The sequence below is a fragment of the Pholis gunnellus genome, assembly GCF_910591455.1.
Source record: "Pholis gunnellus genome assembly, chromosome: 4".
In the NCBI taxonomy this organism is placed as follows: Eukaryota; Metazoa; Chordata; class Actinopteri; order Perciformes; family Pholidae; genus Pholis; species Pholis gunnellus.
The window spans coordinates 19,644,919-19,672,913 of NC_136530.1; the positions used below are offsets into that span (position 1 = coordinate 19,644,919).

General features: G+C 38.9%; 1 protein-coding gene across 1 annotated transcript; it reads left to right on the forward strand.

Moving 5' to 3' along the window:
- Positions 1–18,420: 18,420 nt before the first annotated feature.
- Positions 18,421–26,335, forward strand: LOC306695374 (regulator of G-protein signaling 8-like; the record flags this gene model as incomplete). The annotated part of the gene is made up of 4 exons (XM_079158605.1): positions 18,421–18,521; positions 19,456–19,517; positions 25,381–25,547; positions 26,141–26,335. The coding sequence occupies 4 exons, from the start codon at positions 18,421–18,423 to the stop codon at positions 26,333–26,335; spliced, it is 525 nt and encodes a 174-aa protein (XP_079014731.1).
- Between the last annotated feature and the right edge of the window lie 1,660 nt (positions 26,336–27,995).

Here is a 27,995-nt window from a genome sequence, read left to right on the forward strand (position 1 = left end):
GCAAGTCAACAGTCGCATGCTGGATATGCTGAGAAATGGCGAGGGTCAATGCAGGAAGCATATAACATTGCACAGGAAAACATGAGAAAAGCTGGTGAAAGAGGACAAAAACACTACAACCAGAGAGCATGGAGTTCTGTACTTGAACCTGGAGACCATGTACTGATCAGAAACCTGTCCGAGAGAGGAGGACCAGGAAAGATACGTGCTTACTGGGAAAACAAAGTACATGTGGTCAAAAACAGAAGAGGAGCAAACAGTCCTGTGTATGTTGTGAAACCTCTGGATGGAGAAGGTAGAGAGAGAATCCTACACAGAAATCTTCTGTTACCTTGTCCTTACCTTGTTGATGAACAGAGCATCAAATATCAGAAAGAAAGAAATAAGGACCATAAGACCGAGAGTAAAGGCTCAGACTTACCATGGAGACTCTGAGAGTTCAAGCGAGGAAGAATATGCTTTGTGGGTGCCTGGACATAGTCAAAAGACTCACCTTAACCCTCAAGCCCCAGTCTTCAAGCCCACAATGAAACGACTTTCCAGAGTAGAAACTCAGGCTGAAAGACCCATTCAGAACGGAAGGAGTCAGCCACAGGAGGAGGACACTACTCAGGACAGAGGTCAAATGGGGGAGACAATACTTCAGGAGCAGGAGATGAGGCAGAGTCAACACTCAGATTCTGAGGAAGAACCAGAACACCAAGTGTACGAAAAGGATGCAGTGTCTTCAGAGGACGACCATGAACCTGAGAGAGCCAGAAGTTCTACAAGGACACGCCAACCAAGGTGTATCCTTACGTATAGTGAATTAGGGAAACCTAGTGTTACACACTTGAGAAAGTAGGGAATTGGACATACAGTGTTTGAGTTCATAGTCAGAAACACAGCTAACGTGAATTTGAGTATTTATATTTGTTCGAATATTTGTTAAGTAATACAGATGCAGTGATTCATTAGTCATTATTCAGAAATTCAGTTCTTGAAACTGAAAGAAAAAGCACAAGTTTATTTGCAGAGAAAGTGGTGTTACAATGTAACAAGGTGACACAAAAGGTATCCTGTGAGTAATAGTACTACACCTTAAAGCATGTATAATGTTAATGTACATTAAGTATGTTGGAATGGTAGATATTGCCATATGTGACTTAATGGACTTGGGAGGCCTACCAATGTACCGAAAGATTAAGACAATCCAACCAGACAGGAAAATAAATAGTTGCCTATCTATCCTGTAGTCATGCTGTGGTAGTCATCAGATGTGTAGCTATTGACATTTGTATAATGTAACTGTATACTAGTCAGTACTCATTTCACGGTGTTCAAATGTGTTATCTTGATGTTAAACTAATGGTGATACCACCCAAAGAAAAATTTGTTGCCAACATTTTATTATTTTTAGTGGGGGAGGGTGTAGCGCACTGGAATATTTAATTTCATATTTCTTGCTGATGTAGTGTCATGGTGTCTATGTAAAATCATTTGCTGTCAATATGTGTTTAAGTTCATTCATATTGGTATTACTGCGCTGTCGCTTTAAGAGAGTTGAAAAAGAGAACGTGATGTATGCAGGCTGAAGAAAAGATGTGCTTGTGCTTAACCGTGGGATATTAAATAAAAGTTGCCAAACGAAGATGGGCGTGTTGTTGGACAGTTCATTTTAAGGGTGCAACATAAACATATGATCCATCTGGGCTAGTTCTCCATCCAAAATAGATCACAAATATGGCAGGACGTGCAACACTTGCAACACATTTCTCCCTCCTTCACCCACTGCCCTCTAAAGTCATCTCCGCCTATACTCTCTGGTCGCAGACATGGATGGTGTTTGTCCCATCTGCTTCATTATGTGTATGGCAAACTTTCCCCCCAACCCACAGTTTGTTATGTACGTCATTCCTCAGCACCCTAACACCCGAAATGATGCGGTTAAACTGAGTAAACTCCCGCCAGAACACTTTGTGCCTACATTTTGTAAATGCCCAATATGTACCAAACTAGAAGTTTTCCAAAGGTAAATAGGCTACAAGTTAAGCTAACTAACTGAGAGCTTATTATTATTAATATTTTGATTATGTTTAAAACCCTCAACATTCTAGTGTTTTATGGATGTTTGTTTGGACTCAGGACATTGAGCTTGAAACTGGGACAATCCCTGTCAAAACCGGGATGTCTGGTTACCGTAGGGGAGCCACAAGCTCGTCTTTTGGCACAAATCAAGACCGACAATGCTGGCTCAACGTGGAAGACACTCTAATCTCACAACACAGGTTACCACATTGAGGTTATGATTATGTTGCCAAACATCAATAAAGAAGCAATTGGTTTGTAAGCAAAGGAGATATATTTAGACAACCTGAAATGGAAAAAACTGTAAGTCTGTCTCCCCTGCTGAGCCAAAATCCTGAATGCTTCCCCTTCCGGCTCGCCAAACACTGTAATAAACGACGACGCACCTGTAACAGATTGTTATATTTACACAAGAGGCATTCTAGCGGTCAGCAGTCAATTACTCCAATATTGGCTACTATCTAGGGCGCTTTCACAAGCCAAAATGTAGTCCGTTTAAAATGAACTCTAGTGCGGTCAGTCTGGGGTGGTTCTCAAAAGCAGTAGTCATAATTTGGTGAGGACCAAAACAACTGGTCCGAGATCACTATTTGGTCCACTTTAATTTGTGCACTGTGAAACCGAACCAGACTAAATAGAAAACAAACAAAAAGTGTACCTTTCAGTCAGATTTGGACTCGCCCAGAAGGACCCCTTGATGAGACGAAACTTCGTTTTACATCACAATGTATTGATTTCTGAGTCTGTTATAGTGAGAGATTAACTATAAAAAAGTATCTTAACTATTTTAAATTATCTGGTAAACTTGTTTACACAGGTGGTTTAAATTAAGGCCATCTGTGCAAAACACAATGTGAAAAAAGGTGAGAAAGATTAATGAAGAAGCTGTAAAGTTAAATCTGACAGCCTGAGATGACTAGCAGGGTGAATATATTTAAACCGGGGAACAATCATTTTAGAATGTCCACATGTTCCGGGGGTATTATGACCTATTTTAGCAGGTCAGTAAGCCTCCTCCTTGTGTAAGTCAAAATGGCTTTGTTGTGTAAGCCATAATAATGGAGAAGAGGGATCAGAGGGGGAACGCTGGGACATAGACGCAGAGGATTTGACACCAAAATGAGTATCCAATAAATCTACCAGACAGAAGCCCTACTCAGTGTGTGATGGTGGAAAGTTGATGTTGTCAAATTGAAGCCATAACACATTTTCGTAAGTCACAAAAATAAAATAACCTTTCACTAATAGGTTTCTATTTTTACAAGCCTGCAAAATGAAAAAACAAAGAAACAGCATGACATCTCAGGGGTTGCAGATGAAAATACGGAACAGTTCCATCAGATTGATTGAATTAAGGTGTGCTGTCCCCGTTAAATAAAAGATAAATTGGGTAAAATAGGGTTGTCTATTTTCCGATTTCAAATTGTAGAAATGGGCTAAATGTTAAGTCAAATTATTTCTGTTAATGAGATCCAATGCTAATATTATAAACAGTGATATTATAAGCATACACTATATATAAGGTATTGGAATCTATGACACTTTATTAAACGTTTGTCGTCTTATTGTAACCATGATGAAAAACACATAATCTACAGCCACGTTAGCGTCTCTGTAAACTCATGCTCGGCTAAAATGCCAATGGAAGCATGGTCACATGTTCACAATGGCAATGTTAACATTCTGATGTTTAGCGGGTATATTCTTTACCATGTTCATCATCTTATTTTATTTTGCATTATTTAGCATTGGCATTTGAAATGTGTGAAAAGCCAAACAGAACTGGGAGACGTGCATGTCAGACAATGTGAAAGACTAATGACTCGATGGAGTAAGGACGTGTGAAATGTTTGCTTCCGGTAGATTTCTGATTAGTCACCCAGAGAGACTGTGAGGGACAAAGACGGTGTCTGAATGGTAAAGCTACGATACAAGAAATCTGCAGCGTCATGAAGGTCACATATATCTGAACAACTATGTGGGCGAATATTTTTCATCACTCTTTCACCCTTTTGTTGCCTGCTTCCTCGCGTTTGAAAAGGGCTTTGAACACACATAGTTTGAGTATCTGCTCACTGCTGGATGACAGAACTGCAAGATTTCCTTTCTCAGCTGTGAGGGTGCATGACAAAGACATTTGCTTTTTTTTTTCTTCTTACGCCATAATGGGTGATTCAGGGGATCTATGCATCATTATTGCCAGGTGCGACAGGAAGAGCCTTAATACAGAATGGCCATTTTAGCTGTGTTACTCCTGACTGGAAGTGCACCAAATGTTTTTTCACTGTTGTTCAAATGGTATTTGCTGTGGTTATGTAATTCAACAGAATACAGAAATCTCACGACTACTGGCTAAATCTGATCTTTTCAAAACACCCCATAATCAGCTCTTGGTCTTGTATTTCCACGCCTTCTCTTGATTCTTAAAGTGGTCGTTTCAACATTTATATGTACAGTATTGATCAATGTAAGATACTCAAATTTCTCAATGGCTTTTGCTTGCTTCTCGAGTTAATTCTCTGAACCACAGCTGTTACAGACTGTGTGCAACGCTGAATCCTTAACACGATAGAAGGATGGCGTCAAACGCTCGAGCTCATTTTAATACCACCCCACCGATCAAAACTCTGCAAATGTGTTTGTAAGTGTCTGAAATTGAGGAAAGAGAGAAAGAAGGATAGAGACATAGAACATGTGTGTGTGTAGGCAGTGTTGTTGCATGGTTCTGTGTGTGAGTGATTTTATGTAACACTTGGTTGTCTATTCAGTAGCAGGAGTTATCTGTCCTCTGCCAGGCTGCCTCCTACACACTCTCAGCTCCTTGCAGATCATATCTTCCTCTCAAGATTGCAAGATAAATGTTCTGCACTCCCTCTTTATTTTCTGTGCACTTACTTGTAACATATCATCTTCAACATGATTTTATATGAATAAAAGGTGCAATCGCAATTCCTGTGTGCTTTGCGTGCGTTTGTGGATATGCAATATTTACTAAAACACCCGACTTTAAGAGAGATACTGTGAGAGATATTATTTGCTTGCTGTTGCTACGAGAAAAAAACATTCATGTTGTTATTTCCATTCTACCTTCTGAGTGCTAGTTTGCATGTGAGCACTGTAGATGCTGTGTTACTTAACATGTACACAAATGCACATGGCATGGTAGTAAACCTGCTGTGGTATGTGCTTAGTGAGCGAAATTCATTGCGTTTACTATAAATCATCTGTGGAATACTTAGTCTTGCCTAATAATGAACTCTCCTTTCTAGTCTTAAACCTTATCTGCTCTTTCTCTCTGTCTTTTTCTGTCACATGCTCAAACAATTAATTACATAATGCAATGTAACATTAGCATCTTCAAATAGCTTATTTGGTCCATTTAAGTGTTAAAAAACCCCAAAATATTTGGTTAATTATTTTAGGGGGGGGGGACAACCCCAACTTAAAATCATCACATTTCAGAAGCTGGATCCATTAAATGCACAGCATTTATTCAGCACCAAATGAAAGCAAATCTATTTATTTTAGTTTTCTGTTGAGGTTTGGAGGTATAGCACCCCCAGCACCCCTGCTGCACTACACATTTACGTTTGCATCTCTTCAACCACAACCTCACTGAACAGCACTTCTCCACTTCACAGATGTGTTCAGGTTGTCCTTGGAGATTTCCCCTGGCAAACAAAGCTCTCTTCCCCCTCCATCTCTCTCTGATTCCACCCCCTCTGCCTCTCCCTCTATCCGTCTCGGCTGCTCTCTCCCCCCCGCGATTTCACACCAATGAGCATGCCGCGTGTAGCTCCCACTCGCTGGCATCAGAAACACTAGATATCTTCAGCTCTACAGATTCATACAAATACACACCAGCATTGGCTAGACGGAGGCTGCGTTCTGCCAAAACACACGTTGGGGATAGGCAGTGATATATAAGAAGGGGAGAAAGAGTCCAGCGTCTCTCGCACACAGCAGGCTCAAGGTAAAGGATCCATATTCATTTTTTGGATTTTGCATTTTATGTAATTCTACTGTGGACAAAGAGCTCTAGACATTAGGTGGGTGTTTGTCATTCTAAGTGGTTCACCGGGCTGATTATTATCTGCTGCTTTGAATAGCTTATAGTTACATCAGTAAAAACCCTGTTGATGAACTGATTCAACATCTATGTGGAACAGTGGAAACAGTCAAAACTAATGGAGGAGATAAATGCAAGCAAGAGTGTCCTATTGCCTGTTTTCCAGTTAATTCAATGCATGCTTGTGTTCATTCTGTTTGGCAAATGTTTACATTTCTGGCAACGTGATGGCTTATTCATGCATGCTTTCAGCAACATTTCCTGTGAGCAATACTGAAAATCAGTTCCCACCTTCCCACCTTCCCTCCCTTGATGCAAAAAGCTCTGAGGGCTTTTCAGTCCAGTAAATGTCACTCATCAGAGCTATCAAACATGGAGAAGGGCTTTGAAGCCCACACAAGTGCCACCTCAAGGTGAGGTGTATCCAAACCCGTCCATAACATTCAGATGTTTGAATTGTGAACTCTTCTACTCCTACTTCTACCCTACCTTTGTATGTCATTGACCAGGACACTTGTTATATCTTGTTAATTGTTCATTTGTGAGGATTATGTTACCTTCAGCACATAGCCAGGCTGGCTGTTCAACCCTGCTTTAATCTAGGTGACTACTGGCGATAACTTCTTATGTACCAAACAAAACATTCGAGTCGTATCGATCTTCTCACCAATTCTTGAATACGCAAATTAGCTTTTCCCCAAAAATCTAGTCATATGTAAACCAATTGCTTTTATTAACCTTAACATAACAATGAAATGCCATTCGCACGCGTTACCAGGAGCCGACATTTTAGGGAAAACAATCAACTATATCTACAGTTTATATTTTGGACACATGTTTAATGTTGCATTAGTGAGTAGTTGAAGACATGTTTAACATAAATGCTATTCTGTTAAATTGATAAAGCCCCCTCCCCCCATCTCACTCCCTATGTTTATAAACTAAATTCCTAGAAATCTAAGTTGGACCAGGTTTTAAAATATAGGCCTAGCCTTCAATAACTTGTATGGCAGCTGTATTCTCACAATGACAAATCTGTTTTGTCAGGCTTCAAGTAATGAGACCAATAAGCTTCCTGTGAGGAGCTAGTGTCAGCTACGGGTGTGGTTCAGGTGTGTGTGTGACACGATACGAGAGAGGTGACTGTTTGTTAAATAATGGTGGCGTAGAAACTGCAATAGAACTGGAGAGTATTTCTCCATTGAAAGAAGGGCAAAGATGGCCTCTGAAGGCTTTTCTCGATGGAAAACATATTTTTGCTCTTCTCTCGACTGGCTTCGTGAAGCGTTTGACAGATTGTTCTGCCAATTATATTTTGGAAGTTCTTGCCTTTTCCAACAGCTGCCATCGACGGCCTCTCAAATGGTTTCTGTTAGCAAAGCAATATGCCGCATCAAGTCGGATAGCCGTCTTGCAAATACAATGAAGGTCAATGTAATTTCTTTAATCTAAGAAATGGTGGGATCTTTTGTTTGGTAGAAAGTAGATCCAATAAAAAACGTTGACAGCCCGGTCTGTAGATTACCCAGAGTAACATGAACACTGATTCTGGAAACTTGCTGTTTTCTTTATTTAAGTATTTTTATGATGTGAGCACCATAAACAAAGTCCCAGTCATTGTATTCAGGTGGCAGCAGAAAAAATAAATAAAAAATGACTGTTACAGGTTGCGTCAGTATTGTCACCATATGACGTGATTCAAGCAAGTGATCAAGTGCACATCTGTTACATGCATACTATATGGAAACACATTTTCACTTCCTACTTAAGAGAAATGCTTTCAGTGTCTGCAATGCAAGCCTGGAACAAACTGATTACATAAGTGGCTAAAGGCAGGATGGGCAAAGACATGCGCTCAGACTGTAGCACTGAGCCGTTAAATCTAAATAGAACAAAGCACATGTCCAGATTGAAAAAAACAAACACTTAAGTATTAAGTACACCTGCATAACAGGGTTTGTTACACATGGTGGAAAATGTGAATGGTAGGATGTGCTAATCCATCGCAAATAAAGTTTCAAACACTTGACAGCCATCTTTTCTATAGTCAGCCACTGAATAGATAAATAACTTTCAGGCTTACTTTGCCTTCACATCACTGTTCTTAGTCGTTCTCCAGACTGCAGTGTATGGTTATAGCTCATTCTCCTCACCATAACACCACCCCAAACGACAAATGCAGCAGGAACATACAAAGCCCATTCAAACCCAGTCACATCCCATCATCTTGGGATACAGCCTACAGTAGATGACAGGCTCTCATTTTTTATCAACCAAGCAAAATGTTCTCCAGAAGCTAATGCAAGTCAGTGGTGCGCCCTTATCATCCTGAACACCCAGTGGCACACATGTGCTTTTAATAGTCCTGTCCAGCCAGTACCGGGCAGATTTTTTTGAGTATAATTCGACATAGCTCTTTATCAGATACTTTGACCAAGGATTGGGAAGTCGTCTTCACCCTCCCTTTACCTCTAAGGTGAGTGAGTGGCTAGAGCTTCAAGCACTGTCCATTTTGAGATCTGTGTCAAATATGCAAAAGAGGTTTTTATTACAGAATATAAATATTTCAAGAGGCATGCCATATTAGGACAGTAGCTGTGAAGAGCTGGTTGGCTTTCTAAACATACTTTGCTGCATGAAAGCCGATCATCTTGCTATTGATTTTAGTTAATTTTGGTAAATAAACGCACCTGGAAGTTGAAGCAACAATGAATCAATGTTTTTTTAATTAACAATGGGTCAAATGACTGATTAATGTGAAAGACGTGGCTCCTGGTGACAAACCCACAGAGAACTACCTGACCTTTTTGGTTTTACAACACATTTACTGTATGACTCACTCTTACTTCTCACCAACCTTGTTTCTACAGTCAGCTGTTTTCAGTCAAAAAACTCTCAGAATATGACCGTATGCTGCCTGCCCAGCAACAAACAGCAGACAAACAAAGTTTGAGATTGGCTGGTAAACATGGTCGACGATTTAGCCGCTGAGGAGTTTGTAGAGACAAACAGAACTAAAAAAGGAGAGTGAATTTGAATTTACACATCAGCAGAAAAATATCTCCAAATTAATGCTAATTTCACTCTGAAATATTGCTAATTACATGTCTGACCAGTGCTAATGCACTCATCCACTGGCCAGTCATGACGCTTTGGCTAATGATTTGGGTAGTGTCGCGCTCCATCAGACTGATTAGCGAGCTAGCAAATCTGATTAACTAAGCAGCATTGCTCCAAAGATATTTTCTGTGCAACACTAATCACAATTTGGTGAAACATCTACCTGGTCAAAGAACTGAAATATTTTAACCAACCCTCCTGTAACAATAGATAAGTTGCAATTAGAGGGATGATAGTCGTTTATGAACGAAAGCTCGTGTAATCTTCATGAGCACGATTAAATCATGATGTGTCCCAAATAGTCCTTGAATGTTTTCCCAACGGACTGTACCATATGCACCTGACAAAGCTCACACTGCAACAGTTTCTACTCGCTGGCTGCTCCCAAACCAGATGCTTCACATCGAGGATAAAAGCCACCCAGCCTATCGAAATGGAGCACAAAAGACTACATTTCTTTCTAGTCTTTAAAGGATGTAAATGCAAATCATAAATTAGCATTTACGGTATAATCTAAGTAAAAATACAAATATTATATAAATTGAATTTGGTCAAGTAGTTCCATTCTTTATCATCAGCACTCAAGTGTAATTTTCATTTAACGATTAACATAAAGAAATTTGCCTGTGAATGCTTTTATCCAAAGTGACTTACAATTCAGTCTCTATCTATACTCTGTGGGCACAGCTATGGGAGCAATTTAGGGTTAAGTGTCTTGCTCGAGGACACATCAACATGCGACTAGTGGAGCCGGGGATCGAACCGCCGATCCTCCGATTGCTCCACTTAGCCACGGATGCCTCCCACCCCAAGCTACATCTCTTTTTGCTGGTCCAAGCAACGTTACAAAATCACAAAGGAAAGTGCAATGCATATTTAATTCAAGGTGAATTGTAATACTGAGCTAAAACATGTAGCAATGTAACAAAAGCATGCACATGTTTGTCTGCACAAATTCTGAAACAAAAAAGTGGCAACTGCAGAACACATGCAGGTGGAAAGAAGATAAAATTATGAACATTGTATTATTTTGTTGAGCAGATGGCCAATCTTTTTCAGCTTGCCAAACAAGCTGCAGGCTTGCACAGTGCAGTTCTATTCTTTCTGAGATTAAATTATAAGCTGTTGAGGTTTGTGAACTGGACACAGATTAAGTTGATACGAAAAAAATAGATAGGAGGGCCTGCGTGGCGGGGGAGTGACATTAATCTAACCGTACATGAGTGTACCTCTCTGTTGATGAAAATGGTATCAGGGTGTTATGTGCTGAAAAGCCCCTGGGTAGCTCTATCCCAGATTGACCTATCAGGCTGTTGTGAGAAATGTACTCAGGTGTCATAATAGGAGACCTTACAGGAGTGAGAGGCCCCAGAGTTGTATGGAACATGATAAATAGTAAAGAACATCATTCACTAGTCCAACGTTTTAAAAGGTGCTGAACGCAAAATTTAAAGCATATTCGTTGCCTCTAAATGACTCGTATAATGGCTGAGTCTGCAGCTTTGTAGCTAATGGTGCTAACAGCGCTAACAGTGCAAACAACAGCAACAGTGCTGACAGAGCTAATACCTGAGGGGGAACCGGAGGCTTGGCACTACACTTACGACGAGTGTAAAGTGCAGAGGTGCGGTCATGAGCGAGCTATTGGGGCATACTCACGTGCACTAAAATGCACTAAAATAATTTTGTTTGAAATAGTTTTTGAAATGAGCATAATTATTGATTATTATTATTAATTATTAAATATTGAAACCTAGTAAATACTAAATGGGAAAAAGAATAGTGGAGAAGTCTGATTGCTAAATTATTTTTGAACTGTCACCTTTTTTCATTTTTTGGGATAACAGGAGCCAGATGTCTCAAACTAATGAGTAAAACACAGAAGACACAATCTTAATCATCTGTCTCCATATTAATACTTCTGCCTGCTGAACCACTTGCTCTACCTGTCAATGCAAAGAACAGCAGAGAAGTGTAATTATAGGCCTAACCATTGTGCCACGGCGGCGAGATTCTCCAACAATGTCAGATCAGCCGTACATGTGACTGTTAGCTGTGGCTATATACGGCGCCTGTTTATTAATTTATCACAAGTACCTATGAGCCATCAGTGGTGACAACTAAATCATTCATATTTAACATCAAAAAGATAATGAATGATTCAGTGTGAAGCACTGTAGAAAATGCTTCACGAGGGAAAAGAACAATCACATAATGAAAATAGAAGAGCACTCAGTAGCGTGCAGATCTCAGCTGTGTCCAGAACGGCCAATGATTACATAAACATGTGCAAAAAAAGACACTCTGGACCTAAATACAATTGAAAATAGTTGTTCAATTCAAGAGAATATAAAATAAGAGATGAATAAATTACAAGAATAAAAGTTACAGTGCAGTTCAGAAATGATTTAATAAAAAGGCAAACCGAAAAGTCTTGAGCCTTGATTTGAAGTCCTGCAGTTTTCTGGGAGAAGCTTGTGAATGCACTTTGTCCATAAACCACTCTGTGTTTTAACAACAGTAGCATTTTAAAATCAATTCTTTGACAAACAGGAAGACAGTGTAAAGACCTCAGAACTAGAGTTATGTGAAGTTTTTGCAAATCCTGCTGTGACATAAATCCTTTAATCCTTGATTATTATTGTATTATTATATTATTAAGAGGATAGTTGGCTGACTTTCTATGTGTTTTAATGAGGCTGTTCAAATTAGTGTTTGAGTCCATGACTACAGTACACCTAGTTTTTTTTTTTTTAACATTGCTGATTAAAGTTGAGCGCTAACTCTTAATAGTTATCACTTTACAGTTGACTCAAAACAGTGGCTAGCCCACGCTCAAGTTGTACTGTAGAGGTCATAACAATTTTGAAATAAGTCAATAGGCTATTTATATGTTTAAGTAATTACAGTTAAAGTGAATTATAAGTATACAGGAGGCGCCGCTCAAAGTTTCTCACGAGAGGAAAACAAGAATATAAGCTGAGGCGAGAGCAAGCAGCAAAAAGCCTGTGTTGTCTTGAAAAGAATCAGCACATGAAGGTCACAGAGAAGACAAAGAAGCAAAGCACACCGTCACAGCTCAGCGGTTCTGCAGAGATGAGACAAGCAAATGATCCTGTTTTAATGTTGGTGAAGAAGTGGAGGGGGCTGTGACAGTGAGTGAGTGAGTGAATGAATTAACAAGTTCATGAATTAGAATCAATTAATGAATATGTGAGAGACCAATAAATGAGGCTGTGGGAAAGCAGGACAGGCGTTATGGCAGAAGACTGGAGTAGACATAGATTTACAAACGTGTGAATTGCTTTATATATTATTATTATTACTATTAATTTAGTTGGTGATACTTTAGTTAGCATGAGTATTAATAGTAGTAACCACAGTATTAGAAGTAGCAGTGTCTTTGTATTAAATATGTAGAATTCAACTGGTCTCTATCAGCACTGTATTACCAGAATACAGTGCTATCTGAAAATGTTGGAATATTGACCCAGATTTAGGACAAAAACGTGATCTGCTATAATGGGGCGCAACCTAAAGTGTCCAAGATTTCAGCTAGCTGCTATTTTAAGCTGCACTCAGCAGGAACGCGAGGAGGGATGTGACCTGTCCTTAAGACGTTCTTCCTCTAACTGGAGAGATGACACGAGACACACGTGGCCTTTAACGTCAACGTGAACGTCAATGCAAATATGTGCACTTGAGCATTCATGCACACGTCATCATGCTGAGTATATTACAGTATAGAGTATACGTCTGTTAATCAATACTGCCAGTACTGTGCACATTTTCTGCCATTTCTCAGCAGAAGATAATGCACAGCATATTCATTTGAATTCGCTCTGTGTACATGAATCTCATCTCATCATGCAAACCCCGTTTCATAATCACTTTGCAGCATGTCAGTTAGCACGTAGCCATAGAACTGCTGGGTGTCAGCATGCAGAAATTAGGAAACAGAGGGAAATCTGAAAACCTGCATTGCACCAAGTTAGGTAACATCAAAGAAGATGATCATACGCACACACTCAGACACAATTTCCCTGATCTAGATTTTTACTTCCTAATCCACCGACGCCAACAGGGATATCAGACATCAGAGGTCTAGCGGATGTTGTTTGCACTTTTAGATGCATGAGGCGCACTTGTGTATATCTGAGACATTAAAAGTGCCGTTGCTGTTTTTAGCATCTTTCCTCCAGGAGCCGGCCCTGCTGCATGACTGAATAGAACATGCACGGCTTCCTCCTGACTACATGGATTTGTCAGGGATTTTATAAATAGCTCAGTGGCAGCACGTGTCTGCACCATGCTGCAGACGAAGAATCTAGCTCACAACAGTCAGCGAGATACAGATTTGTCAAGAGAGACGAGGAGAGAAGGAATAACAGGAGTGGGGAGAGGTCTGGCGTCATGTTATTTACAGTTTGGCACACGCCAAATGGATTAATCGATATGTTCACGTCTCCCCTCATCAACTTCACTTGATGACCTTTGTCTGCTATAAAAAGGCACATGCTGACATGCATACGAATTCAACCTGAATACATTGTTGAAGGCTGGTTCCCTCTTCCAATATTAATGTATTAAAGCTGCTGTACAATGTGCCAGTTTTTAATATTTGTGTTCCCATTTGATCATGCCACGCAAGGATTCAAGGCCAAATGTTTTGCAAGAAATTCAAAGCATTAATTGCAGTGTGTTGAGGCATATGAAACTCTATTTAATTATACAATCCATGAATGGCAGTGCACATCTAGAAGGACGAGGAGCTTAATGAGCATGACTCAGTGGTCGAATTTGACTGCGATGAAGCCATCAAAAAGAGCAAGGCAAGAAAAGTAACGAGGCATGTGATTCTATTATTCATGGTCCTCAGAAGATACATCTTAATTGATATAATTGAAATAAAATCTAACCGCAAGATCCATTTAGTTTCTTCTCTGGAGCTTTTGCTCACTCGTCATTAGCTGGCAAAGCTTGCATGATAAGTTCAACAGCTCCAGAAGAGCTACCAAATTGACCTTGTAGTGAGATGGTTTTGTTACGGGAAACTTTTAACTGGTTATGAAACTGTCTTGATTTAACAGTGATGCCTCAACATGACCTACATAAGGAAACAAGACCATCAGCAAGAAGATTGGCTATTGTTATATAGTTTTTCTTAATGCTTGTCATCTGTGCTACCGGGTCGGATTCTGCCGTATCCTTAAACAATCATGCAGGTTCACCAGAAAGGCCTTCAGCTCAGATTCCAGCGTCGCCTGTAGCCCAGACCCTGCTGCAGTTAAATTTGAAGTTTTCTAAAGGGAATCTGGTGCTCGGAAACACTACCGCTTTTGTCAACAGGGTCCACCAAAATCAACACAAAATTAAAGTTCCTCCTACTAACTTTACCGACTGTGTCCAACCACTGTTAAAAAATTGCATAAGCTGCATGTTCCCCAGAGGATGTCTCCAATTCATTTGAGTGGTTTGGTGACCTGTTCTCTAGCATAAGCCTTGTACAAATATTTCACTTACATACAGTATGTTACACAATGTTATGGGTGCTGTGTGTTTCATGAGCACATTTATGCTCTTCAGAGGAATAACCCTTCACATTGTGTGATTCTATGACCTTCAGTGTGCTTTTCTTCCTTAACTTTATATCGTTTAGCCTCCCTGACTGCTTTCAGAACAGCGATGTATCCCAAATTAGTATTGGTGTAAATGTTAGAGGTGTTGGAATCCCTGCCATCATTGTATAAGAAAGTCATCCTAACAGCAATTTTGTATAACCTTCCACAAGTCTGCGGGGACATCTGACGTAAAACTCAACCCTCACTGGTGAACTCCTAACTCATAGTCAATACATGGCCTGCTTCATTATAATTTGTATTAATCCTCTCTGAAAATAACTCTACATTAGCAAATGAAGTGTACCTTGAGATTATGACTCACACAGATGACACGCAAACTACTCTTCCAGTCCAGTGCATCTGTTTTATACATAACATGGCTGTTTCTGAGGCACACGGCACACACTGCGAACACTTCAGTGTGTTACTTGATTTATTCTTGATCGGTTGGCAAAACCAGCATGTAAACCGCTCTCCACTCAAACCCAAACAAATGCTCCCTCCTCACTGGAGAGTGTGTCAGGTTTTAATTATGTTTTGTTTTAGTTTTTTTTAAACTCATATATGATCACTCCTATATTTACCCCTCTAGTACTCACACATAATGAAAGCCGACCGCCATCCAATTTTCATTCAAAGGCAATATTAGAATCCGGATATATTAGTCCGACCAAAACACAAATGCACATGCTGTCTCTCTCACACACAAACACACTTGTAACAAATTGTCCGAGGAAGATGAGGACACAAAGAGACAATTTAAAGAGCCTTGGCATTAATGTGGTGGATAGAGTCCATTAATTCAAGCAAATGGCTTTCAGGGAACTAATGAACAGCACATTTCAGGCAATGTTCCCAATTGAAGGTTCAAGCATCAAAACAACCCACTGTTCCAGCTCTACTACTGCAATGACACCTTCTAAGAGGAATACTAGAAGAACACTTAGAGTGAATGGACAAATACTATGAAAACAGATACATGTTGTTTTAGTTAAGCCCGTCATTGTCTATTGGAGTTCTCCGGAAACTTTTACAAAACTTAAGATACCACTCGGGTAAACACTGAACATGGGGAGACTGCCGTCCACTACTTTGAACCCTAGAAATGTAATGAGTTGGAGAGGATTTTGAAAATGTAATGTGTCATTCCACTGGCCGATTTAAAACGTGTAATGTCAAATATATTTCGGTGGATGGTCACTGATGCCGCTTTGTTATGTCTGCCTGGGTTCTTTGCATGTTATGTTCTTTTGATTATCTGGTTAATTTTTTGTTTTGTCTAGCTATGTTTGGTTTTTCTCTTTCTCTGCTGTATCCAGGTCTCTCAGAAGAGATCTTGATCTCAATGAGATGATTAGGCAGAGGTTATATATATATATATATATATAACCTCTGCCTAATCATCTCATAAGCTCTTAATGCTCTATTAAAGGAATAGTTTGACACTTAGGGGAAAACGCTTATGAGAGTTATATGAGAAGATTAAAACACCTCTAAATGTGTAGCTGAACCACCTTATATCTTGTATGTTTAATCAAAACAAATTCAAATATAGTCCGGCTCATAACTCCAATGGCAAATTTATTCTTTTCATATTATTTAAATAAATATATTCTTGCAGGTTTTTTCCGAAAACGTTTGGAATACTTCTTTTTCTTGTTAGAAAGGGGTCAACATTTACATTTTTGATTTTTCACTCATGCAGCATTTACATTTCACAGTGGGAGTCGAGGGCCAAAAACCCTAATGACATCAGAAAGGGGGTGAAGCAGAATTCATTCATTCATTTGTTATATCGTTGTCTTTCCTCTGTCATGGACCTTTACATTCTAGCTTGGAAGAGTTTGCCTCAATGTCTGTCCTTTTTAGATGGTTATCATTAATGTTTCCTGTGAAATAAACCTACTTTTACACAAATATTTTGCCATTGATGGAGCATCTTTACAACTGTGCCCCATCTGGAGAGACCAATGTGTCCCGGAGGGAGAACATTGACGCATAGTACATGGCAGCAGCAGTGTACTAATAAGATGGGACAGATTGTGACGGGGATATGGTTCATTTCAGTGCATTCAATTCTTGTTGAGAGTAGTGAATAAAAAAAATCACAATTAACCCTAATTATGGGCCATCTTAATGCCTTAATGACTATTATTCAAAATGTCATCATCTATTTTCCATAGCCAAAAAAAAGAATAATTTACTATTTACTATAATCATTATTGTTCTATCGCAATAACTTTGATAGGTGAAGTCTACGTCGTCTGTAAAAGCAAAATACGGCAAGCACAGAGCTGCAGAACATATTGTAAGTTCATGCAAGCTGGATATTGTCGGTGAGATTATCAGAGACAGTGCTGCCCCTAGAACTGAGTCAGTCATGAATTGTTGCGTAGGAGGTTTTCTTTAACTCTGCAAACTACACTTAAATAAGAAACCTTACCAGGGTGTGAATTTGGATATCAGGGATGTTTGAAGCTCCCTGCCGATCGAGGCATAATGATTCAGCTTCTTGCATATGGAGTTGCACCTGTTGTCTACCTCCAGTCCAGTCCTGTCAGTTGGCCTTATCTCTCTGCATCTTATTTCAGTTGATTCACCAGGTCTCCCAACAACATTTTAGATCTTATGCATAGGCTAAATATCTAAAAAGGAGCAGCCCAACTACATGAAGCTTAAACATATGATTAGCCACCCTGGCAACAGTTCAAATATGACGTCTTCTTGATGGTGCTGAGCTTACAATAAAAATGCATTTTACAGTTTTATGTGATTTGTTGACTACAAGCACTTAGCATTATTATCACATTTACTAAATATAATTGCTGTTTTCCAGTTGTACTGTGGTTCACATTCATGCAGCTCCTTACATTTGATGCAACCGTTTCAACAGGTGATGGTTCCTGCTTTGCTTTGGTCCTTCCACACATACAAAACTGTAGTCCACAAACCACTGGGTGACGTCACGGTGATGACCTCCACTTCCACTTATATAGAGTCTATGCCACCAACGTTTTGAAGTCCATAATAATTTAACTGTAGCGCTGATCTTGGTGAATTTGCACTTTTTTGGATTGAGGCTCATTTCCATGGAAAAGGGCAGATTTGCGCTAAATGTACACATATTTCTTAATTTCAAAAAACATAAAAATGTGATGCTATTTGCTTGGCAGAGCTGTTCTGGGTGCGTTTTACCCTTTGTGGGTGCTTTGAGTACAATCCTATTATGAATTCTTCCCTAGAAGATCAAGATTGAAGACTTTTGTTTGCTGCTGCCTTTAATTGAACCAGATTCAAGGATATTAATCAATTTCCTGCATTTCTGCATTTTACTAATGTATTTCATTTCTTGAACTGCAACTATTCTATTTTTTTGTGTTTTAATCAATACATTTTTTTAAATCCTCCTTTTCTTTTGCCTTATGTTTTGATGCTTTTAATGGTTTTATGTGAAGCACTTTGAATTGCCTTGTTGTTGAAATGTGCTATACAAATAAACTTGCCTTGCCTAAGCATTGTGTTTTCTTCAGCAGGATCAGCACCATGAAGACCAGATTAGGCTGCCTGTCCAACAAATCTGACTCCTACAGTGACTTCTCTGAGTTCCTGCCTCCTGCCCACGAAACCACTGCCAGGTGTCTGAAGTGAGTCTGCCAACAAATCCTGCGTCTACTTCTGTGGGACTACAATGTTGTAACAAATGAAATTCAAAGCTTCTGTTGTGTTAAATAACTCTCTAGACATCACACTTGGCCTTCAAAGTTCGGACACGTTATGAAATTACATTCAAAATGTTCAAACTCTTGAAGGACATAGAAAGTCTTCTTTCAGATTGTATTATTTTAGTGGGATGTTCAATGTAATGTACTGTTAGCCAAGATAGCCAGCAACATACATGAGCAATTCAACCTTTTGTTGTTCATTATACTAAGGATTAGAGTGATACTTTCTAATGCCAATAGGGAAACATTTCTCTCAGTGGCATTTAATAATGCCTTGATTTGCAAATATTACAAAGTAGTATTATGCATCGGATGTGGGTGGTCAATTAAAGCCTCATGACAACTAAAGTACCTCCAAGAAAATTTATTTTCCCTAATTTGTCAATCCAAGTAAACCAATTCGAAAATATGCTCGGACATGAAATCATTTCATAAACTTTATAGAGAAACTTGAGGCAGATCTGATATTTTAACAGACGTTGCATCGAGATTTTAAGTTGACGAGAATGTGCTTCATGTTTAGCCTAACGTTCCAAAGATGGAGCGGTGCAATAAAAGTTAATGCATCCTTCTAATCTCCAAGAGACTGCGTCCCATCACATATTCACCACTTCATAAGAGTCTTTTACATGTGCAGCTATTGTTCTTGTATCTTATCTCCTTCCTCCATTCATCATTCTCTAAATTGAACCAGATATTTCAATTACATGATGGCCTGTGAGTAGAGAATACATCAAACACCAAACTCTGCTGCCCTTCAATAATACATACAGTACCATCTTGTGTTAAAAATGCATGAAAGCACAGTGGTTAGCTTCTTACTCAGGCAGTGTCCTTTTGTCTTTTTCACCGTCAGAGTATCAACGGATGAGGTTGTTCGATGGTCAGAATCGTTTGATCATCTCCTGTCGCACAAATGTAAGTAGACATGTTCTATTTTTCACGATGAAGAAAATTAAAGCGACTTTAAGCGCTAATCATTTTCTATTTCCGAAATAGTCTATTTTTTGCACTGCACAAGTCCATTTCTCCCCCCCCCTCCAAGCCTGTCTTATGTAAGGCTCTCATCTGTGTTGAGAGGACTCCTTCCCGCATAATGAGTCACATGTCTCTGACCTTCCCCAAGCACACACTGGCACAGACTCACTCACACAAATCCATCAGCACAAACAGGACGGGCATTTCTTTTTTAAATGCTAACAAGCTACGTGACCTAACATCAGTGATATCGAATTATCTGGTCTGACAGATGAAAGAAAAACACTTTTTGAGATTTATTTTCAATCTCCAGAAACATTCTTTGAGTGATATGAAAACCAACCTTTGCCCATCAACATCCTTGGCTTTTACTGATCCCCGGAAAGGAAAGAAATTTAAACTTGGATTAGAAGAAAAAGATTCATTCGGAAGCAGGGAGACAATAAGAGGTTTTCCTCCTGCTGTGATTTTTGTACGATTGATATTAAAAACTCTGATAGTGCTTTTCTGGAGAACAAGTAAAAACAAATCATCTTAGGCATACACTTGTTTTATGTTGTTAGGTGGTTGGAGTAAACTGTAAAACAAATGTTTATTTTGCAATAACAGTGACAGAAAAAACTACGGCTCAATGGGTGCCACAAGAAATAAGGAAAACAATAACCGATACAGAACGCTATTTGCACTGGAAAAGACACTATAATAAAAGATAAACACAAGACAACAAACAATATGTGCATTGATGTATTGTTTAGAGCTGTAATTACCGTAGTGACTTATGATTAGACAAAGATGATCCAAGTCGTTTGTAGTCTATCCCAGTTTATTTTGAGAACTTGTAGAGAAAATCAGTGTCTAAGGTTGAAAAGGAACCATGTAACGTTTTTGACAAGCCCACAGGAAGAGTGCAGGCCTTTGAAGCAAAGTTGACATAGTGGCCAAACGATGGAATTACAATTCCCGGGTCCATCACGTGAAGCCACGGGGCCCAAAAGACTTTTCCCCCTAGACTTACATTGGAAAAGAGAGATCTGTAACTCAGCGGACGATTTAGTTTTTAGGTAAATTAACTTCCCAGAGCACACGAATATCCCTGATATAAATTATTAGATCATTAAAGTTGTAAAATGCACTAATAACCGAAATCCTATTATTTTCCTTCCTATGTTTACCCTATGTAACTATGTAATTGATGCCCATTCATCCTCAATTATTTTCATATTTAGCTTTTATAGATCATTTCGAATGAAGCTTTGAATGTCTGTTGACATGTTGTATGACAACATCACATTTAAAAGAGAGTAAATGTGGTTTGATGTTATTGTGGTTTTATAAATGTAATTCATGGTGCTGTTAGATTGCTGCCAGACTGCCCAGTTGATACAAGAGCAGGAGAGCTTTTTGACCGTAGTGGAAATGCTATTTTTGAAAGGTTAAACGGCAACAAATATGGGTTGTAGCTGAATGTTTTGTTACAGATATAGATACAAAATATGTTTATGAAATTTAGAAATGATCACATCTATCTTTTTTCCACAAATGGACATTACAAAACTCTTGAATAATAGCAAATGTTTGGATCACATTAGTCGGAAACAACCACCACTGAAATCTAATTCTACAAAAAGCATAATACTGCCAATATTAATGTAGTCTGATCATTATCGGACACTGTGCAGCAATAAAGAATATACACAATGAATAAACATGCAAAAAAAGAAGCTGCGCAGCATCAAATGTTGATTGAGAATCCGAATGTTATGATTGAAGCTTCAAACTTTTCGGTACAACCCTAATACACTTATAAAATAAATTACCTTTTGAGGAAAGTCCGTTCTGGATGTCCTCACTTTCACCCTCGTCTTGGACATATTCCAGGATGGATGTTTGTCCAATTATTGGAGCAAGTCTCTCATCTGGGGTTACTAGATTGGATGGCCCTTGTCCTCCTCTTCCTTCTGGATTCCTTCTTTTTTGTCTGATCTGTCATTCTTCTTTTCGATTAAACTTTGTATCAAACCGTTTTCTTTAATTATTTTACCTGAGCCACAGTCCATATCTCAGGGAATACAACATTCACCGCCTCGTAGCCCGAGTCTTGTTTTTTTTTTTATATAATCATCTCTCCAGTGGAAACACACCATTGTGCCTTCCACCTCAGTCTCAATTCCTTTAATAATCTAAATGGATATATATATAATACAAAATTAAAAAAAACTAAAGGGCCATGCTTCTTTTTTACAACAACTTCAGCGCTTTCTCCATGATAAACCTTTTAGCAATCGATATAAAATTATTCTGGAAAGAACAAAATTGGCCGATTATTTAATCCGACTATTAGCAAATGTTTCATGAAGAAGAAACATGTTAAACTAGGGATGCAACTAACTTATTTTCATTATCAGTCGATCAGCCTATTATTTTCTTAATTAATTGACATTTGACGTTTTGCTTTGTCTGAACCAACAGTCCAAAACTCCTATATTAAAATGTACAATGTAACTATAAAGCAAGGAGTGTGTGTGTGTGTTCTTCGCACCTCCCTCAACAGCATTGCAAGCAGCAATAACGGGCCAAGCAATCAGCCAATACTGACTGTCTTTGCAAATGCCTGAAACTAAAATTGAGTATCAAAATGTTCTTTCTTTGAATTGATTAATCTCAAAGAAAACTCCACAGGGTTCTTTTCAGAATTTGAATCATTTGTCTTCTGATCCTGTCGCTGCCGTTTGATTTGTACATGTTGAAGACGCTCAATCATTGTCACCGACGTGAAAGTTGTGACTGCAAGTCTTTTCTTCCCACTTGTCTCCATCCACCACTTTTCTTTGCCTGTTAACGCAAAAGGCTTTTGTTGGATGTGTCTTTAATAAATAAAAATTCTTGGCTGTATTCTATTGTTTTCACGACCCTTCTGTAATCACTTCTGACTGCTGGAACTAAAACTTGTTTTTGTGATGCCTGCAGTGTCTTTTTCCATTTTTTTTGATTTTCAACAATTTTCAGTCCTTAAGCAGAAAAGAAACTGCATCGTTTTGTCCTCAATCGCAATTACCTTTCAAAGCTTTGGTCTGAGCTTGCAAAACTAGGATGAACCACTTGTCACACAGGTCTATCATCAAAGTGATTATAGTGATCATATCAAACACTGTGCTGACAAAGGGATTAGAGACAGCCAGCCATACTGAAAGAAAGCTGTAAACACCCTGCACTCATGTGACAATTATCTGTTTTGTCCAGATCAAGGTTCTGACATAACACCTTTGTTTGTTACAAAGCCAAGAATAGAGCCCCCGCCCCCCGGCGGAGAAAACATAACACACCTGCGTTTCCTTTTTCAATTGGCCACACATTAGAGAGGTGAAATACAACATGTACCTGGATGCACATACATCACATTAAGTAATGTCAAAGCAATAAGACCACGGTACTGAATGTTCCCTTGATGGGTTATTGCATTCACCTAGGCCTTAATTTAATTCAAATGGAGGGATAGTGTTTACCAATTAGACCTGACTGCATTCTAGTCCCAGTGTGCAGCTTGAGTCTCAGCCCCAGCTGCTGTGCATTGTCCACATTACTCCCAGCTGCTCCTAATTGCTCTGGTGTATTTAAGCTTGAGTCTCTGGACAGCCTCTTGTCAGTCCATTAAGTTCCCTTGCTGCAATGATTTAAGACTTTTTCAGCTAGATTCTCTGCTTACGTTCATGGTTTGCCTCAACTCAGTCTTCACCTGCACTCTGTTTTCAGTCTGCCTGCCTTCAGACTGCCCTGTTCTGTCTCTCTCAGTCTTCCTTGCTCTATGAAGATATGTCCAAACTGCCTCAGTCTAATCCCCCAATGTACCAAGCAACAAACTCTCAGCCCCTCTCCTTTCCAAATGAAAGGTACCTTACAACTTATACAACCTTGGTCTTGTGGGTCTACTCTAGTGTCACATAAGCTACTTTATAAACCAATTTGTCTACCGTGGGGAGTTTTTTTGCCTTTGGGCAATGTTTTCATGAGTTTTTCCCCAGCACCCTAAACATCCTGCTTTTGGTCTCATGCTATTCTGCTCATTAAAAGTTGGTGAAATTAATGCATCAACAAATATAGCAATGCACCATCAGAAGGTGTATGACCAACACTTTGTCCAATGACAATGCAAATCTACATGCCAATGTGAAACGAGTCGATTGTAGTGATGCAGCCCGGTCTCGCCAATTGGTGTTTGAATGACAAAACTATTTCTGAGTCCTTTAGCATGCAATAACAACGCATTGCTTCTTGCTTTTGCGCATTGTCATTTGTACACCATGTAGTATCTACTAAGGTAAACTAATTTGTGTGAATATGCTACACTCCGGAACACCGGTAAACCACGTCACTTGTTCTAAGTGTTATTCACTTTTTAAAGTTACGTTAGCGATTTTTGTGACGTGTACTTACTTTAGGCCCAACCATGATGTGTTTCTTAACCTAAGTGGTCTTGTTGCCTCAACCTAACTGAACCATCACTGTAGTTTTGTTGCCTAAATATTTCCGTGACCGTTTCACGGTAACAACGTGTTGTTTAAGGACACACAAAAAGCCAAAGATGTGTATCAATGGCGGCGGAAATGTTGTGCTATTTATTTTGCCTTCCCATGAGATCGGGTTGAGTGATGAACCTAGACAGAATTATCACCTGCATCTGCAGCTCCCCTTAGCTTTACATAGCTGTTTAGTGAATTTAAGTTGATTAATTAACGGTCCGGTCCATTCGGACCTTTCAGTTTATCCATCCGTCCATTATCTTTTAACCACTTATCCTCTTTAGGGTTGGCCATTGAGCTTAAAATAAGGTAAATAGTGATGAAATATTTTATATAGATTATTCAACAAATAAATGTGTTAAGATGTTTGATTTCATCAATACATTTTTGGTGCAAAAATTACAGATTGTGGGTGTCAATCCACATTTATAAACGTAGCATGCTTTTAAATATTTGACCACTTTCTAACAAACTACTGAAATTGACTTAAAAGAAATATGCCACCTGTAATCTATGATGATCCTACCCATATTTTGCATTCTCAGCAGAGGTCTTTGGTCACAAAGTGTGTCACATGAGAGGAAAAACCTTTCATCCAATAAGTCCGAGTAGACAAGAGGAAACACTGTAAAAACTTGCAAACTCCCTGTTGCTTGTGACGTCTGCTTTTTACTTGTGATACCACAGTTACTTGGGGACTTCTTCAAACAGCAGCACTGTGTGTGTGTTTTTGTGTATGCCCCTGTCCATGTAAACCTACATGTTGTTGTGTACACACTCATGAGAATGTGTGTGTTTCTATGTAAGTAATATTTTTGAATATGCACAGATGGACCATCTCTCTGCTCTGCCCAGCTTTATTAGGTAAACAGCAGAAAGGAGAAGGGTGGAAATAACATGTCAGTGTGACATGAGCCAATAGAAAAACATGCCCTTCCTCTGTGTTATCATCAGTGGGGAGCTCATTCATTGATCACTTATCTTGACTGTTGAAGACAGCAAAAAAAAAGCGATCGCTTTGTGGGAGTATTTTGTTTGTGTTCTAGTCATGAGAGCCGTTTTCCGCTTCTGGGAACAAGAGTGTGTACTTACTGGAAAAATATCAACATAGGGTGAAGGGTATTGTGACATGATCAAGCTACTCTACGATGAAGAAGAAAAAAAAAACATCCAGCATCCTGCTGTACAGAAATAGGTGCTATGCTGCAATATCAATCATGTTTTTGAAGTGCTTTTGTTGTTTTTACCTCCTTCCCTTACCGTCTCATTCATTTGTCCTTTTCCAGATGGCCTGGCTGCCTTCCGGACATTTCTCAAGTCAGAGTTCAGTGACGAGAATATCGAGTTTTGGATGGCTTGCGAGGAGTACAAAAAAATCAAAAGCTCAACCAAGCTTGTGTCCAAAGCAAACAAGATCTTTCATGAGTTCATTGATATCCAGGCACCCAGAGAGGTGTGTGTGTGTGTGACTGCTTCAATGTGTTTCTCCTTTACTGAATTTGTTTAGATCAATATGATTGTGATATCAGATTGAGACCAAGGTTTAAGATTACATTTCACATAAACACTGCTGTTTCCAAAAATGTACTTTATCTACATCACACAAACTCTGTAAATGTAGGTACTTTTGCTCTACTAATCTAAACTTTTCACCTTTTTCATGAAAGTCAGTCTCTTGGTTAATTCTAACGTTGATCATGAAAACTGCTTGGTCATCGTACATTTATTGGCTAACGTGATGGATAGCCCCACCTCAGTTTGGTCGTTGGCTTCATTTCCTGTTTTAGATTACTGAATGGATTTCAGCAACAACTCCCCTTGACTAAACCACACAATAGGTCATTTGACATTACCTCCCCAAATGAGTGTTTTCTGAACTGAAACTGCGTTGGTTAAGGTTTGGTCAGGCAGATAAAACTACTTGGTATAGGTCAGGTGGTGTAGAGTTTGCGGAACAGTTAATAGCATTTGTGACTTTGACTATGACATACTGTGAGGGACCTTCACTTTAAAAAACAAATGTGTTTGCTCTCATTATCCTGTCAGGTAAACATTGACTACCCCACCAGGGAAAAGACCAAGCAGAGCCTGGGGGATCCGTCCCCAACCAGCCTCAACGAAGTCCAAGCTAAAGTCTACAGCCTCATGGAGAAAGACTCTTACCCACGATTCCTCAGGTCCAAGATGTACCAGGATATAGTAAACAGGGCAAATGCTCAAAGTCAGCGGAGGTCTGTTTGACCGAATCTGATGAAGACCACAGATGACATCAAACTGGACCTACACTGTAAATCACTAGTTAACCCTTTGACATCATCTCTGAATACTGTGAATCTGCAAGGATGGGGCGACATGCTTGACTGTTTCCTTTTGTCTACACCAGCTCCATGCATGCAATCCCTCTAGAAACGAAGTGTCTTGGTGGACTGCGCTCTTCAATACAGAAGAGATTTGATGAGGATAAGCTAATTGTTTTACCTCCAGTTAGTGCTGGGCGATATGTTTAAAGATATCATCACAATAAAAATATTACCTTATCATGCGATAACAATATTTATCAGACATAACCCATGACATTCAAATGTACGCTGGTAGAACAAAAAGCATTTGACATTAAACAAACTACAACTATTAAACAGAGCAAGCAACGATTGAATTGTCACAACCAACTCTTGATATTGTTTAGCTGTAACTCAAATTATTTATTTAGAATTACAGCTGCTAAAAATATGATTTGAAAATGAAAAACTTGAGATGCAGCTGAGAGAGTTGAGGGTTGTTTTCAGTTGAAATTCATATCTCATTTCTACTGTATGAAACAGAAATTCAAACTTTTTTTAAATTGACATGTAAATGCCATAGCTTTATTTTGGAGCACTTTATTGTTTCTAATCCTCTGATTATGGACCGTTTCGGTAATGGCCACCATTTAACTGATGTTAGATGTGGTGTCTGCTGGGGCATGACTAATGCATTTATTACCATGGAGGTCTTGTATTTTTGGTCAGAAATAAAATAAATGATACAACACCATGTCCTAAATGCAATTGGCTAGCTCCATTGGTTAAACTTGATTGACTTGTTGGGGTTTATACAGTCAATGCTTGTAAAAATAAAATGTACTTGACTAAAAGTAGGCTAGGGTGTTTATTCATTTCATCGGGAAAAAATATGTAGGGAGATGAATATCATTAATGTTTCATCGCCCAGCACTACCTCTACTTATCTTTAGGAAATAGACACCGTCGTACGCAGGTGACTAGATCTATAGGGTAGTTTGTGTGTTTACATTGAACAATGAAGTGAGTGAACACTTAATATCTGAAACTGTGCCAAACTAGATTGCACTTAGATCTCGATATAACTACATAATCCTGTGTATTGTAAACTCTTGCAGGTATTCTATGTGTATAAGTATAATGAAGGGTTGGGTTACTTTTTGTTTTCAATTCACTCCTATTCAGGAAGCAGAAATGTGCTATTGACCCTTTTGAAATGTTTCTGTATGTTGTATATACAGTGCATCCTATTGGAACAATCATTCATTGGCGACCAGGATTATGTAGTGATATATTATCATTCCTTATCTTTTTTATTTGATTCAGGCCATTATGTTGAACTAAAAAAAACAATTGTTAAATGTAATCTCTTACTATCAATATTGGATTTAAAATGACTCAGTATTTGCCTAAAGTTTGCTAATTAATTACAGTACCTTAATAAAGTGAAAATTGCACTTTATTACATAATTCATTTGCTACAATTTACCGCATAATGGGCATGCAATGCTTCAGTTGGCTAAATATCAAACATTGGCCTCCTGCTAGTGGTGAATTGAAAGTGACAGCCCAGACCCCCAAATAATCCTGTGTTGAAAAACGTGTTGTGCAAATTTCCTAAA